Raw genomic sequence first — 16,423 nt, forward strand, 5'->3', positions numbered from 1 at the left:
TCAAAGATTTTATTTATTTATTTGACAGTGAGAGAGAGAGAGAGTACAAGCAGGGGGAGCACTAGGAAGAGGGAGAAGCAGGCTCTCTGATGAGCAGGGAGCCAGAAGTGGGGCTCGATCCCAGGATCCTAGGATCATGACCCGAGTCAAAGGCAGATGCTCAACCGACTGAGCCACCCAGGTACCCCTGTTCAAAGATTTTTAAAAATCAAAATAAAAAGGGCTTGTTTGTTTGCTTGCTTTATTATTATTATTATTTAAGATTTTATTTGTTTATTTGACAGAGACGGCAGGAGAGAGGGAACCCAAGCAGGGGGAATAGGAGAGGGAGAAGCACGCTTCCCACCAAGTAGGCAGCCCAATGCACCACTCAATCCCAGGACCCTGGGATCATGACCTGAGCCCAAGGCAGATGCTCAATGACTGAGCCACCCAGGGGCCCCTGTTTGCTTGCTTTAAATGAGAGTAGCTTTCTGAAAGGGTCACAACAAGTGGCTGACTTGGGCCACAGGAGTGGTTTAAGCCTACCTACCAAAAGGATAAGTAGAGGTAGCCAAGAGGGCCTCAGTGGTGGGTTTCCTTTCTGAGAAGGAGAAGGGGATGTTTTCATTATAGTCCAAAGCAGAGGTGCGTTCAGGGTGCTGTGTGGCTGGATTTTCCACCCCTCGAAATCCTACTCTCCTTAGAAAAGGTCTTAATTAGTCTAGTGGCCTTAACCTGCAATCCAGTGTTTCTTTTTTTAGAGGGTGATCCTACTGAATTAAAATTCAATTAATCCAACTTTAAGGGCAAGAAAAACTATTTGTGAAAAATCATTAAACAGCACATAAAACCCTTTGAGGAACAGTGAATAGTCAAGAGAAGTACAGCCTGGCTTTTGTTAAGGTACTTTGGGGCCAACGAGTTAACTTTTTAAGGAATTTTAACAAGATAGTGGTCAAAGTGGAATTTGTTCACGTCGTTTATTTAAGGTTTTACAAGACCCTGAAACAAGCCCCTCCCCTGGGTCTGGATGAGAAGAGTTTGGTAGGCATGGTCAGAGGTAGGATCATGGCGGGGGTTGGCATTTGAACCCTCTGAGGAAACAAAACAACTGGCCTGAAAGACAAAAGGAAGGGCAGGGGGTATCTGTCCCAGGTTAACAGGGACAGGAGAGCCAGGGACACTGAAGGCAGCATGTGCCCTGGTGGAGCCCCGGTAGGCAGAAACAAATGTGCCTAGAAAGGACATTATTAGGAGAACCAGTGAAATGCGGATATAGTCTGCAGATTAGGTAATCGGATTGGATCAATGCTAAATTTCCTGATTTCGGTAACTGTGCTTTGGTTCTGTTAGATAAATTTGTGTGTTTAGGAAATGCACAAGGAAGTGATCAGAAATAGAAGGGTATCCTATCTCCTCCCAAATGGTTCAGAAAAACAGTTAACATAGATGAAAAATTATTTTATGTGTATAAATATATAATTATATACACACACACATTAGACACACATACACAGTTGGCCCTTGAACAACACAAGTTTGAACTGCGTTGGTCCACTTAACCTATGTGCGGATTTTTTCCAATTAATGTGGTTCAGTAATGCAAATGTATTTTTTCTTCTACCTTATTATGTATTTCTCTTCTTCTTTTTTTTTTTTTTTTAAGATTTTATTTATTTATTTGACAGGCAGAGATTACAAGTAGGCAGAGAGGCAAGCAGAGAGAGAGGAGGAAGCAGGCTCCCTGCTGAGCAGAGAGCCAGATTCAGGACTCAATCCCAGAATCCGGGATCATGACCCGAGCTGAAGGCAGAAGCTTTAACCCCCTGAGCCACCCAGGTGCCCCTGTATTTCTCTTCTTAATGACATTTTCTTCTCTCTAGCTTACTTTATTGTAAGAATACAGTTTATAATCCATATAACGTACAGATATGTGTTAATCAACTGTTATTGGTAAGGCTTCTGGTAAATAGTAGACTATGAGAAGTTATGTTCTGGGGGAATCAAATATTATATGCGGAGTTTTGACTGCACAGGGGGTGATACCCTTAACCCCCATGTTGTTCAAGGACGTGTATAATACATACAATGTACATGTAACATATAAATATTAATGTATAGAGGCTCATGGGCAGCTCAGTCAGTGGGGCACATGATTCTTGATTTCAGAGTTGTGAGTTCAAGCCCCATACTGGGTCTAGAGATTACTTAAAAAAAAAATAATAATCATTTGGGCACCTGGGTGGCTCATTTGGTTCAGTGGTTCAGCGGCTGCCTTCAGCTCAGGTCATGATCACAGGGTCCTGCTCAGCAGAGAGTCTGCTTTTCCCTCTACCCAACCCCCTGCTTGTGATTCTCTCACTCTCTCTTTCTCAAATAAAATCTTAAAAAAAAAAAAAAAATCTATATATAGACACATAGAGGAGGCAGAGAGAGAGAGAGAGAGAGAGAGAGATAATGCAAATAAGGGGAAAGGTAACATTTAGGGACTCTGGGTGAGGCTATATGGGAATTCTTTGGATTATTATTGTAATTTTTCTCTACATTTACAATTATTTCAAAATGCAAAGTAAACAAAAATAAAAATAAGTAAAACTAAATAAAATTAAGAAGAGATAAAACCTAGGGATGCCTGGGTGGCTCAGTCAGTTAAGCATCTGCCTTTGGCTCAGGTCAAGATCCCAGGGTTCTGGGATTGAGTCCCACATCTGGCTCCTTGCTCAGCAGGGGGCCTGCTTCTCCCTCTGCCTGCTGCCCCCCTGCTTGTGCTCTCTCTCTCTGACAAATTAAAAAAAATTTTTTTTCTCTTTAAAAAAGAAGAAGAGATAAAAGCTAAAAAAAAGAAAGAGAAAGAAAGAAGGTGGCATATAGGGAAATGAACAAAATGCTCATATCAACATTTACTGCTTTCCTCCTGCCTAATGAGACCCTCAGGAGGTGCCAACTGTCTGCACAGGAATTAGGAATCCCCTCAAGAAAGGCCTGTGACGAGACTGGGAAGACCTAAGGCACTCACTCACAGCAGTTACTGATAACCCATGCTCATCCCTGCATCCAGCGGCATGCGTTCTATGAAGAGTCACCAGGGCCACTGGTGTACAGACCAGAGCTTGTGACTTAGCCCCGCCCCCACCCCCGGGAGCTGGCGGTTTTATATGGAGACAAACATGCATACAATTTTTGCGGTGTGGTTTGACAGAAGCCTATGACAGCATGAATGTGGGAATTTGTGTTTAGGTCTGGGGAGGAAACCTGCCATAAATGACTTTCTCCCCAGGTGGACACTTAAAGTCTTTTTTTTCCTTTTTAAGATTTAAGGATTTTATTTTTTTTATTTGAGAGAGCGCTAGAGAGAGAGAGAGAGAATACAAGCAGCAGGAGTAGTAAAGGGAGAGGAGCAGGGAGCCCTTTGCGGGGCTCAATCCCAGGACCTCGGGTCATGACCTTAGCCGAAGGCAGATGCTTATCAACCAAGCCCCCCATGCGCCCCTTAAAGTCAGTTCTGAAGACTAAGTAGAAGTAGAGGAGCTGTTGGCCAAGCGCAGAGGCCAGAGACCGCGTGCCACTCCCCAATAATGTTTTAGCAAGTACACGCGGAGCAGAGGCAAGGGCCAGAGGCTGGACCGCTGAGTCACTGTTGAAAGGCTTAGAGGAGGTCAGGGTTTCTGAGCTGGGATTTGAAGAGGAGATTGCCATGGGTGTGTGAAAACAATTACACACAGACGCAGGGAGTGTCTGGTACAAAAGCACAGAGGTCAAGAACGAGCAAATCCCAAGGTGAGGGCTGGTAAACACCTGGAGTCCATGAGTCTGCCCAGGTGGGGTTGTGCAAGGTGTTTGCTTCTCACCTGGGGAGTTTTCATGTCAGTCCTCAGCCTGTAGCGCCCACTCCCCCTCCCCCCGCTGCCGCCCCCCCCACCTGTCAGGGGAAACCCAGGAAAACAGCGTGACTTTACATATTTATAAGAGAGAATTTCATGGAGAGATTTGGTTGGACAGGTGATGCGACCCAAAGGTCAGCTGGAGCAGGTAGCTGCTGCCACTTCTTGCTGGAGGGTCAGAGGTCAGGGGTCACCTGCTGGAAGTTGAAACCACAACAGGCCCGAAGGTGGAGTCCTAGAAGAGTGGCAGTCAATGCTAGAGATGAGTTGCTACCCAAGGGGGTGGGGGAGGAGAAGGGGAGAAGTACCCTCCTGTTTGCCTTTCCCCTAGCAGCCTCTTCCTGCACAAACCTAGCCAGAAAGGAACGGACTCTGGAACCTGGAGAGTACAGCCAGGATCAGCATCTGCACTCTGGGACACAAACCGAGCTGGGAAGGGTGAGAACAGGTCTGAGGGCACACAGGCGCACAGGGAGCCTTGGCAGGATCTCTCCAAGAATGGTTTTTTTTTTTTTTGTCCTTCCCATAAACTGCACAATCCCTTTGGTACTAGTACCAGCATAAACCAATTCAACCCCCATTATCACCGGTTATCCAGCTGCTCAGGCCAGAAACTCTGGAGTTCTCCCCCACTTCTACTTCTTTTTGTCTTTCTCTCATCCAGCCCATGAGGAAATCCCCCCCTTCCCTTTCTGTTCCCTGACCCAGTTTTGACTTGAAGCACTAATCATGAGAAAAAATGCACTCTACCTTCATTCATATGTAATCTGTTTGTCTCCTCCTTCTAGGGGCATTCCCAAAGTCTGGCACATAGTAGGTGCTCAGTAAATATGCATCAAGGGAATTCACCTGGTACCTCATTCCCTCCCTGTGTTCACTTGGATTAGTCAGTCCGCTGGTCAGTTGGCAGGTAGGCTGGAGGTTGGCTGTTCCTGCACAGCCTCACTCACGAGTCTGTTGGAGGCCAGCCATCCCAGGGCTAAACAGGGTACCTGGGCCTCCTACATGGTCACAGGGGTTCAAGAGCAGCAAGAGAGCTAAACTTCCAAAGCTCAGATACTTTTAGGTTTCTACTTATGTCATGTTTGCTACTGTCCTATTAAAGCAAATGATATGGCTGTGCCCAGTCTTTGTGAGAGGGTAGTACCAGACGACGTGAACACAGGGAGGCACAGACAGCACAGGGACCACAATTCCTACGATGCCTTCCAGTGGGAGAACATGGTAAATTTCGGAACAGACTGAACAGCCAAAGTGCAGTGAGCGTAGGAGGTGGCAGGGTGGAGAAATGACTTATGACCCAAGGTTATGGAAAAGCAGTGGACTCTAAGTGAGCCTTTATAGGACAGGTACATTTGGATGGATGATGTAGAGGGTAAGGACGTTTCAGATGATATAGCATCAAAGTGCTTAGGGAGAAAAAGTATGATTAGCAGTATAAATAACATATATCACATAATTTTCTGAGCTTTTCTATGTACCAGGCTCTGAGCTAAATATTTTTTATTTTTTTATTTTATTATTATTATTATTATTTATTTATTTGACAGAGAGAGATCACAAGTAGGCAGAGAGGCAGGCAGAGAGAGAGAGGAGGAAGCAGGCTCCCTGCTGAGCAGAGAGCCCGATGCGGGGCTCGATCCCAGGACCCTGAGATCATGACCTGAGCCGAAGGCAGCGGCTTAACCCACTGAGCCACCCAGGCGCCCCGCTAAATATTTTTTAAAATTTAATTATTATTACTTTTTCAAGATTTTATTTATTTGAGAGAGAGACAGATAGCAAGAGAGATGAGCAGGAGGCAGGGTGAGGGAGATGGAAGCAGGCTCCCTCTGAGGAGGACCCTGATGTGGGGCTTGGTCCTAGGACCCTGAGATCATGACCCAAGCTGAAGGCAGATGCTTACCCAACTGAGCCACCCACGTGCTCTTGACTATTATTTTTTAAAAGATTTTACTTATCTACTTATTTGAGAGAGAAAAAGTAAGCGGGTGGGGGTGGGTGGGGAGGAGCAGAGGGAGAGGGACAAGTGGACTTCCAGGCTGAGCATGGAGCCCAACATGGAGCTCAATCCTGTGACCCTGAGATCACGACCTGAGCTAAAACCAAGAGTCAGATGTTCAACAGACTGAGCCACCCAGGCACCCCATGAGCTAAATACTTTTAAAGCATTATCTCACTTAATCTTCATTGTCATCCAGAGCTAGGATCTATCTTTACCCCAATTTTATAGGAAAGGAAAACAAGGCCTAGAGAAAGACTTTTTTAGATCACCAAAAGCATAATCCATAAAACAATAAATCAACAAACTTAATACATTGGATTTCATAAAATTTATAATTAACACAAAAGAGAATGGGGCACCTGGTGTGGCTCAGTCAGTTAAGGTCTGCTTTCACCTCACGTCATGGTCCCAGGGTCCTGGGATCAAGTCCCTAATCAAACTCCCTCCTCAGCAGGAAGCCTGCATCTTCTTCTTCCACTCCTCTTGCTTGTGTTTCCTTTCTGTCTTTCTCTCTGTCAAATAAATAAAATCTTAAAAAAAAAACTAAATAAAATAAAACTACAATGAGGGGTGCCTAGGTTGCTCATTCAGTTAAGCCACTGATTCTTAATTTTGCTTCAGGTTGTGACCCTGGGTGGTGGGATCGAGCCCCTCGTCAGAGTCCACACTCCACATGGAGTCTACTTGAGATTCTCTTTCTCACTCTCCCTTTGCCCCTCTTGCCACTTGCACACATGCTTGCGTGTTCTCTCTAAGTGAATACATAAAAGTGTAAACACATACACACATACCATTAGAGACGACATGCATCTATTATAATGGCGAACATGAAATTAAAAAACAAAACTGACCATACAAAGCTGTGGTGAGGGTGTAGACAAAACCAAACTCTCATACCTCCCTGCTAGAAATGTAAAATGGTGCAAGCAATATTTAAAACCATTTTGTAGTTCCTTGAAAAGTTAACATACACTTACCCTTTGACCCAGCCATTCTACTCATAGTTATTTTTTCAAGAGAGAAGATATACTTCTCCGGGGCTCCTGGGTGGCTCAGTGGGTTAAATCCTCTGCCTTTGGCTCAGGTCATGATCCTAGGTCCTGGATCCTAGGTCATGATCCTAGGTCCTAGGTCCCTGCTTTGGGCTCTCTGCTCAGCGGGAAGCCTGCTTTCTCCCTCTCTCTCTGCCTGCCTCTCTGCCTGTTTGTGATCTCTGTCTGTCAAGTAAAAAAAAAAAAAAAAAAGAAGATATACTTCTCCAAACAAAGACTTGTACTTGAATGGTCTAGCACCCTATTTGTAATAGCCAAAACTTGAAAACAGCCCAATGACCATCAGTGGATGAATAAATCAACAAATTATAGTACATCTACACAATGGGATACTACTCAGCAATAAAAAGAAATGAATTCGTGATTCACACAACAATTCAGATTAATCTCAAAGTCATGCTGAATGAAAGAAGCCAGACCCGTATTCCCCAAAAAGTACAAATTGTACGGAAGTGTATATATTATGTGGTTCCATTGATATAAAACTCCAGAAAATGCAAATTGACCTTTAGTGATGAAAGCCTGAGCAGTGTTTCCTGGGGAGCTGTTCAATGGAGGGATTATTAAGGTGTTAAAGAAAACTTTTGGGGGTGAGATATACTCATTCTCGTGTGATGATGGGTTTGCAGAAATATCAATGTATTAAAACGTGTCAAACTGTATACTTTTAAGTGTGAATAGTTTGTGACACTTGGGTGTCTCAGCTGGTTAAACGTCTGTCTTCGGCTCAGGTCATGATCTCAGGGTCTTGGGATCGAGTCCGGCTCCCTACTCAATGAGGAGTCTGCTTCTCCCTCTGCCTGCCATTCCCCCTGCTTGTGTGCTCTCTCACTGACAAATAAATAAATAAAATCTTACAAAGAGGGCGCCTGGGTGGCTCAGTTGGTTAAGTGACTGCCTTCAGCTCAGGTCATGATCCTGGAGTCCCAGGATCAAGTCCCCCATCAGGATCCCTGCTCATCAGGGTATCTGCTTCTCCCCCGGACCCTCTCTCCTCTCATGCTCTCCTTCTCTCTCATTCTGTCAAGTAAATAAATAAAATCTTAAAAAAAAAAAATCTTATAAACATGTGAATAGTTTATTCATTGTATGTCAATTATGTCACAATAAGGCTGTTTTATTTATTTATTTTTTTAAATATTTTATTTATTTATTTGACAGACAGAGATCTCAAGTAGGCAGAGAGGCAGGCAGAGAGAGAGGGGGAAGCAGGCTCCCTGCTGAGCAGAGAGCCTGATGCGGGGCTCAATCCCACCATCCTGGGATCATGACCTGAGCCGGAGGCAGAGGCTCCAACCCACTGAGCCACCCAGGCATTCCATCAATAAAGCTGTTTTAAAGAAATAGGAAACTTAGGGACATTGATCTGACAGAGAATGTGGAATAGGCTGGAGTGGGAGTGTCCTAATTATTTATTGCTATGTAACCAATGACCCCAAAATTTAGTGGCTTATGACAACCACCATTTAATTTTATTTCACAGCTTTGTGATCAGGAATTCAAAGTGGCTCAGTGAAGTGATGCTCTGTGGCAAACTTGGTGGTATTCAGGTTGGCATGGTCTGGAAGATCCAAGATGGCTTCATTCAATTTCCTGGCACCTTGTCAGGAGTGGGTGGGAGCCTAGGCTCTGGGCCCCTTTCCTTCTCCATGGGACTCTCCAGAAAGGATGTCAGACTTCTTACATGGTGGCTCAGGCTACAAAGGTAGAAGCTGCCAGTTCTTTTAAAGCCTGGGCCCATGGCTCAGTCGGTTAAACATCTGCCTTGGGCTCACGTCATGATCTCAGGGTCTTGGGATCGAGCCCCATATGGGGCTCCCTGCTCAGCAGGGAGCCTGCTTTTCCCTCTCCAGCTCCCGTACTTGTGTTCCCTCTCTCGCTATTTCTGTCATAAATAAATAAAATCTTGAAGGAAAAAGAAAAAAAGATTGTGCCCAGAAGGGGCATAGCATCACTTCTGCCATGCTCCCTTGGCTGGAGTGGCCTAGACTCTAGAGGAGGGGGAATAGAGCCCACCTTTCAATGAAAGCTCTGGGAGTCCTGGAGACAAAAATAGCCAGGGTCAGTGAAAGACAATGCATCTGAAGCAGTTGAACTGGGATATACATAGATAGGCGGTGGGCAGAGTTTGTGTTAAAGAGGGACAGAAATGGAGGTTTGAGACAGAGCAGAGAGATCTTTGGTTGTCAGGTTAAGCCTTCTGAGTTAACTTTTAGGTAGGAGGGAGCCCTTGAAATTTGGCACAGGTGGAATGAATGAGGGTCAGAGTTAGGCCAAAAAAGGGAAATTTAAATGCGATAGAGATTTTTCAGCTAAAAAATCAGAGAGCATCTGAAGTAAGAAGCTGCACAGGGTTAACAGTATGTACTGATTTAGACATATTTTGATTTTCTGCTATGCTCATCTTAAAAACAACCTTTATTGTTTTTTGCCCCTAGGAAAGACACACATTTCGTTTTAGAAAATCTAGGTTTGGGGTGCCTGGGTGGCTCAGTTGTTAAGTGTATGCCTTTGGCTCGGGTCATGATCCCAGGGTTCTGGGATTGAGTCCTCACATTGGCCCACAAATCAGCGCCTGCTCTGCGGGAAGCTTGCTGCTCCCTCTCCCACTTCCCCTGCTTGTGTTCCTTCTCTCTCTGTCATAAATAAATAAAATCTTAAAAAGAAAAAAATCTAGGCTGAGAGCTTCGCTTCGACATGGTGGGCCACAGGCAGCTGCACTGGGGCCTGGAGAGCAGAGTGGGTGGGGGGAGAGGCGGAGATGGCAACTCTTGTTAGGGAGGGAAAAAGTACATGACTGCCTGTATGAGATGTGGAGGGCCCGTGGAACGTAGTGGTAAGGCAATGATAGAATGATGTGACAAAGCTAAGATTTAAACGTGGGCTTGCTCATTTACATGTGACTGGTGCTATAAGAGGCACAGTATATTTAGCAGTGCTTTGATCCTGGATTAACTAGGAGTTTCCACCAGTTACAAAGCATGAGGAATCTGAGGTGCAGGGAGTTTACCTAACTTGCTGAATGGTGGAGCTGGGTTAGAAACCTAGCTGAGCTCTGCACTTCCTTTAACTTCCAAAGCTGCGTACTGATTTTTTTTTTTTTACCTTCCGTATGTACAATTCAAGTATCTCTACTGCAGACCATACATTTCTGGGTGACTAGAGCTTACATTGTATCGTCTGATTTGCCACTATGCTTAACTTGAGGTTGTTGAAAACAGCTGACACACGTCTGTCAAATGATTTCAAGGCCAGAGTCAGGGTAGAGTCAAGAGTTGGCCAGGTGTGTAGAACTCCACCCCCCACCCCCAACAGGCAGGATGCAGGCAATGATTCAAGAGCGTCTGTTAAGCTGGTTACCAGCCTGCTCATGGCTCAAAATAGTAATTGTGATGTAATATTTATTTAATGTCTAAAAAAGAATACTCTGCTGATTTATGTACCTAAAAATTATGTAAATGCACCCTCAGGATGCTGGTGAAAGGTACAATTTTGACAACAGAACACGTGATGCATCAAATATTTAATTAAAGGACCAGATGAAAAAAGCAGATGATGGAAATGTGGTCTAGCCACCCTACCCCCTCATCCCACCCCCAGGTCTGAGAGAGCAGCAGTCTAGTGTCATCTCTGAAAACAAAATATGAATAGAGATGAATTTGAAAAAAAAATGCAAATTTACTCTCTACATAATTTTAGGGCTGGCTTCTTTTAAAAGTGGCTATTAAAATACAAATGATTTATTTTCAGGATTCAGGAATGAATGTATTTATACTCCCTTTCTAATGTTACCTAGTGGAGAGAAAACTGGAAGGCTGCTTGTTCCTCCCTTGCTAAGAGAGAGTGTTTATTAGCTAGGGTGGCAATGAAAAATTTAATACTAGTTTATAGCAGGGGACTGTCTTGGGGCTTTCATCTGGATATGTGGCTCTTATTCTTCTGATGGATAAGCTCTAGCCTTAGAAAGTCTAATCCTAAACTGTTCTGTATCACTACACCATATTTTAAAAACCCAACTATATTTCTATACAAGTGGAGTTCATCAGTTGCTCTAAAGATTACCCTCTTTCCTGCCTCGGTAAATGGTCTTAATGGAAACTAGGAATGTGCTACTTTAAAAATTTACACTGCAGCCCTGTTTTCCTGGCAATGTCCTGTCAATTCAAAAAAAGAAAGAAAGGGAAGCTACTTCATGACAAGAAATCAAAACCTTTTTTCTCTCTTCTCTTTCTTTTTTCTTCTCTTTTTGGTTTATTCTGAGCAATTGTCCCCAGGAAACAAACCCACCAACCGTTGTCAAGTTTGATTCCTGTTCCTGGAGTTAAACCTTCCTGCTCTTCCAGGATGTCTCTGTTGGCTTTTCATCTTGGTCATCCACTTGCAAACTATCTAGAGTCTTATGACCAAGAGGACTGTAGAGGGTTCCACACACACCCCCCCCCCCACCCTTGGCACCTCTTTTTTCTTAGATGCTGGAGGGTGGGGCTTTTTCTGACCCTCTGGGGCCATCTTCCTTCTGGCAATTCTCTTCCCCCATCTGTTTTTCTTTTGTTTTTGTTAAAAAAAAAAAGAGAGAGAGAGAGAATTAAAATTAACCAAAGCAAGGAAAAGAAACAAACCCTAGAAATACTACAACTCTGGAGCTAGGCCAGTATGGTGGAAAATTCTATAGGAGTGCGTAGATTCACGTGGGAGCATGTACATGTTTACATACAGCTCTCAAATTATGGAAGAAACTCGTATTTGGCAGTACATGGTAGCAACAGAAGCTCCTCCCTAATCTTTAAAGTCTAAGAGGTTTCCTTCTCTTTCATTGGCAGAGAAGGAGCTTTGTTTTGTATTTTATTGAGATACAATGAACATATGTTTTGGTTTTATGGGACATTTTTGTTCTCTTTGCACAGTTCAGTGAATGCTCCCTCAGCTTCGATTCGTTCCAGGTGCTGAGGAAGCCTTCCAAGGGCAGAACACCCAGAGGACCTGGGTGTTCATGGGGTGGCTGCCAGGCTCTTCCTCCACCTGGAAGCTCTCTTCCAACTCAGGGCAATTCTTGGGCTTGGGGATGGATTTGTCCCTGTAGGGAGATGTTTTTGCAGCCTGAGTCCTTCAGCTCGTTTTTCCAGCTGGGTTGATTTGAGAGCTTTCCAGGTTGATCTTTCCCTGGAAAACTCCTGGATCTGATGCACAAATTCAAAGGAGGAGCTGGGGATGATACAGTTGTGTGTGTATGTTTTGTTTTTTCCTTTTCTTTATCTTTTTGGTTATTTAGGCTGGACAAGTTTTTTTTTTTTTTTTTTTTTAATTGAAGTACAATTTACACACAGTGAAATTTTGCACAATCTTAAATGGCAGATTTACAAGTTTTGACAAAAGTATACACCAATGATACACTTCTATTTCAGCACCTCAGAGGGTTCCCTCATCCCCGTTCCCAGTCCAAGCCCCTTACTCCCAAGGATACTTTTCACATCTCCACAGCTTAATTGTGGCCTGTTCTAGTCTCCTGTAAACGGAATCACACAGTATGAACTCTTCTGTGTTTGGGTTTTTCCTTCTATCACCAGAGGTTTTTGAGATCCACTCAGGTAGTTGCCTGTACAAGTAGAATCCAAGATGTAACTAACAGCTTGACAGTGTTAGATGTGCCAATTGTTCCACCAGCTGGCCTTCAGACCAGACACCCTCTGAAGCCTGGTATGTGGCCCTCTCTGCTCCTCTAAGTCAGTCTCTTTCCAGGGCCAAGCAAGTTCCTCTCCCAGAACTGCCCAGGCAGTCTCAGACACCACCCAGATGGCCGTGGGGCCGTCACCCGGGTCGCCTCTCCTGAACAGCTGCCCTCTGCCCCCCCCCCCCCCCAATTAAACTCAAAAGGAAACTGGCTTCTCCGCAGATCGGAATTCGGATTCGTTAAATTCCACGCATCCAGTTGCACACAAGTGTGTGTTTTGGTGTTGATATGCAGAGTCCTTAGAAAACGTAAAAAGGAAAAAAAAAAAAAAAAAAAAAAGGAGGGGGACCTAGACCTCACTGGCAGGGGATATCAGCCTCTGTTGAACCAGGATTCAAAATGAAATCTTTTCTTTTTTAAATAAACATAAGAGTCGCTCTCCACTCCTCTCTCGGAAGGTTTCAAAGGTCGTCACACCGAAGCCCGGGGGCGTTCATCTCCCCAGCGGCACGGAGAAGGGAGGAGGTTGGAGGGAGGAGGGAGGGAGCACACAAAAGCGAGCCGAGCCGAGAGGGCTAATGTTTCCTGTTTGCCTGGAACCCCCTCCCCTGTGTCCCCTCCCCCAGCCCCCTCCCAGCACTCCGGCGGAAGTGAGTTTGCTCCTTTGGAGATTAAAAGGATTCCGAATTCCGATCAGTCCCAATAACCGGCGTACTGAGAAGAGAGGAGAAGGAGAAGGAGGAAGAGGCGGCAAAGCAGAGAAAGAGGGGCACGCGCGCGCGTGCACGCACTCAGCCCGAATTGGGGGAGTTGTGCAAAGCCCCAGGAGGCCAGAGCGCACGGCGTGAGCAAAGGCCGGTAGGCGTAGCGCGGCCGGGGCCACCCGAGTCTTGGTCGGTGACTCGTTCCAGAAAGAAGATGACGCGGGCCAGCAGCGTTGGCCACGCGGCTTCCGAGCTCACCGAGCTGGGCCGTTGCCGGTTCCACTGATTCCAGCGCGCCCCAGAGGAGGCTCCGTCCCCGCGGCTCGGGATCGGAGGGGGGACCAAGGCGAGGGCGAAATGGCCCGATGACAAAGGAAATGTGATCCCCCTTCGCTGCCAAGGTTTCAGAGAGGACGGACGTGAGGAGGAGGAGGGGCGCGGGGCGCGCGCGGAGCTCGGATAGCATTGCACGACGGCTCGCGCGGAGCGGGCAGCGGGTACATCTAATATCTTCCTGCCGATGAATAATTCAGGACGGCCCGCGGGGACCTGCGGCCCCGCGCTGCAACGCGGCTAAACCGGAGGGGAAGGAGCGCGCGCGGGAGGCGCCAAGACCAGGCGAGGCGGGGGCACGAGGGCCCGGGGCCGCGTGGGGCGCGCGTGCGTGTTAAGCGCCGGCAGCCGCGGCCAAGCTAGGCGGCGCGCGGGAGAATCGAGGCGCGTGGGACGCGCGTGCGTACTACACGCGTGCGGTCGCGGCCGGGTCCCCAATAGCTGCCGCTGCGGAGGGGCCGACCGCCCTGCAGGGGAGGCCGCGCCCGGCCGTGCGCAAGCCCCGGGCGCTGCAAGCCGGGCCACCCAGGAGCCCCTGGCCGCCGCGTCATGCGGCGGGGCAGCCGGCGTCGCGCGGGGGGACACGGGCTTGGCGTCGCGCCGCTCCCGCCTTTAGTAGTTTGGGGAGGTTTCCTCTCCCAAGAAGAGACTAACTAAATCTGTTGAAAGAAGAGCAACGCACCAAATACTCGCGGAACCAAATTCCGCGTAACCCGCCGGGACTGGGATTGCACAGCAGACTCTACTTTGGGGACTTACTCGGCTAGGGAGAACGACGCTTCAGCTGCTCCCGGGAGTCCTCTGACCTCCCTGCCCCCGCTCGCCCCTCGCTTGTCCGGACTTGTTCCGGCGCTCCGGCTTCGAAAGGCACGCAGCCTCCGCGTCCTCCGGGAGGAATCTGTGTCGCCTCTAGATAGTGGCATTTGATGCCCGCAGCGTCGGGGCAGGCAGCGCGCGGGCCGAGCGCGACGAGGCCAAGCGGGCCGTGCCGCTCTGGAGCCGGCCCCCGGATCGCAGGCCCGATCGATGCATTTTTCTGAGTGAGTCGGCGGCTCCCCCACCCACCTCGGCGGTTTTCTTCTATCCTCCTCCTCTTCCTCTCTGGTCTCCTCCCTCCTCCCAGTCGGCTTGCAAATGGCTTCGTTCCCCGAGACCGACTTCCAGATCTGCCTGCTGTGCAAGGAGATGTGCGGCTCCCCGGCGCCGCTCTCCTCCAACTCGTCTGCGTCGTCGTCGTCCTCGCAGACGTCCACGTCGTCCGGTGGCGGCGGCGGGGGTCCGGGGGCCGCGGCGCGCCGCCTGCACGTCCTGCCCTGCCTGCACGCCTTCTGCCGCCCGTGCCTTGAAGCGCACCGGCTGCCGGCGGCGGGCGGCAGCGCGCCGGGAGAGCCACTCAAGCTGCGCTGTCCTGTGTGTGACCAGAAAGTAGTGCTGGCCGAGGCGGCGGGCATGGATGCGCTTCCCTCGTCTGCCTTCCTGCTCAGCAACCTGCTCGACGCTGTGGTGGCCACTGCCGACGAGCCGCCGCCCAAGAACGGGCGTGCCGGAGCCCCGGCGGGCGCGGGCGGCCACAGCAACCACCGGCACCACGCGCACCACGCGCACCCGCGCGCGTCCGCCTCGGCCCCGGCGCCACTCCCGCCCGCGCCGCCACCGCCCGCGCCTTCGCGCTCTGCGCCGGGCGGTCCCGCCGCTTCTCCTTCCGCGCTACTGCTGCGTCGGCCTCACGGCTGCAGCTCCTGCGACGAGGGCAACGCGGCCTCGTCGCGCTGCCTGGACTGCCAGGAGCACCTGTGCGACAACTGCGTCCGCGCGCATCAGCGCGTGCGCCTCACTAAGGACCACTACATCGAGCGGGGCCCGCCAGGTCCCGCCGCCGCGGCAGCGGCGCAGCAGCTCGGGCTCGGACCGCCCTTCCCTGGCGCGCCCTTCTCCATCCTGTCGGTGTTTCCCGAGCGCCTCGGCTTCTGCCAGCACCACGACGATGAGGTGAGTGCGCTGGCGGCCTCTTGGGGGGCGGAGGCGGGCGGGGGCTTGTGTCTACGGAGGACGCGCGTGCTTGCTCACCAAGGTCCTCCAGACCGGTCCAAAGCGGGGTGTGGCGGGATCCTCTCTGGATTTTTTTTTCCTTTGCCTACTTTGCAGTTGTTGCCACCAAGGAGGCCATTACCCGCGAAGTGTGTGTAGAAGTCTAGCTTTGGTGTGCTTGCTGCGAGGGGCCGCGGAAGAGTTTCAAGACGCGGAGTCCCCTCTTTTCTGTATCCGATTTTCGGTGTGGCAAATTGTGGCACCCATTCTGTTCACTCAGCATGCGCCGGGAAAAGCTAGGGTTGTGTGTCGGTGGGGGAACTAGTAACCGTGCGCGAGAACCCTCTCCCTTGATGGCTCTTGGGGTTTGAGAACACCCCTTCTCTATGGATTTTTGATTTCCTTATTTCTCTGTTTGACAAAACGTGCAAATTGTTAAAGATGCCGGATGAAGCAGTATCTGTGTAGACGTGGCCCCCCGTACAGGCACACCACAGGCCTCCCGGAGTACTGAGTGCCCTCTTTGAGCATATTTTCTCGTTTTTGTCATACTCGCAGATTGTGGGCTTTTGAAGGTAGGGTATGAGCCTGGATGGAGATGGCTGTGTGGGTGTGCAATGCGTGTGTCTGTGTAGACCTGGTTTCCACGTGCGCGCTTGCGAGAGGCAGAGTAGGGGGACCTTGCCCATTGATCTCACCGAGTTGGGAGCCCCTTGGGCCGCTCACGCCTGCCCCGACTTCGATATCCTACAGGAACTGGTTTCCCTGGT

At 48.7% G+C, this 16,423-nt stretch overlaps 1 protein-coding gene across 1 annotated transcript in view; it reads left to right on the forward strand.

Moving 5' to 3' along the window:
- Positions 1-14,110: 14,110 nt before the first annotated feature.
- The window catches only part of TRIM71 (tripartite motif containing 71), a 69,451-nt gene continuing 67,138 nt past the window's right edge, over positions 14,111-16,423 (forward strand). Inside the window, exon 1 of the mRNA XM_059162188.1 lies at positions 14,111-15,614. Within this exon, the coding sequence (XP_059018171.1) occupies positions 14,760-15,614 (855 nt within the window). The 5' untranslated portion in view covers positions 14,111-14,759. The remainder of the gene's footprint in view (positions 15,615-16,423) is intronic.

The sequence above is a fragment of the Mustela lutreola genome, chromosome 2 (genome assembly GCF_030435805.1).
Source record: "Mustela lutreola isolate mMusLut2 chromosome 2, mMusLut2.pri, whole genome shotgun sequence".
Lineage (NCBI taxonomy): Eukaryota > Metazoa > Chordata > Mammalia > Carnivora > Mustelidae > Mustela > Mustela lutreola.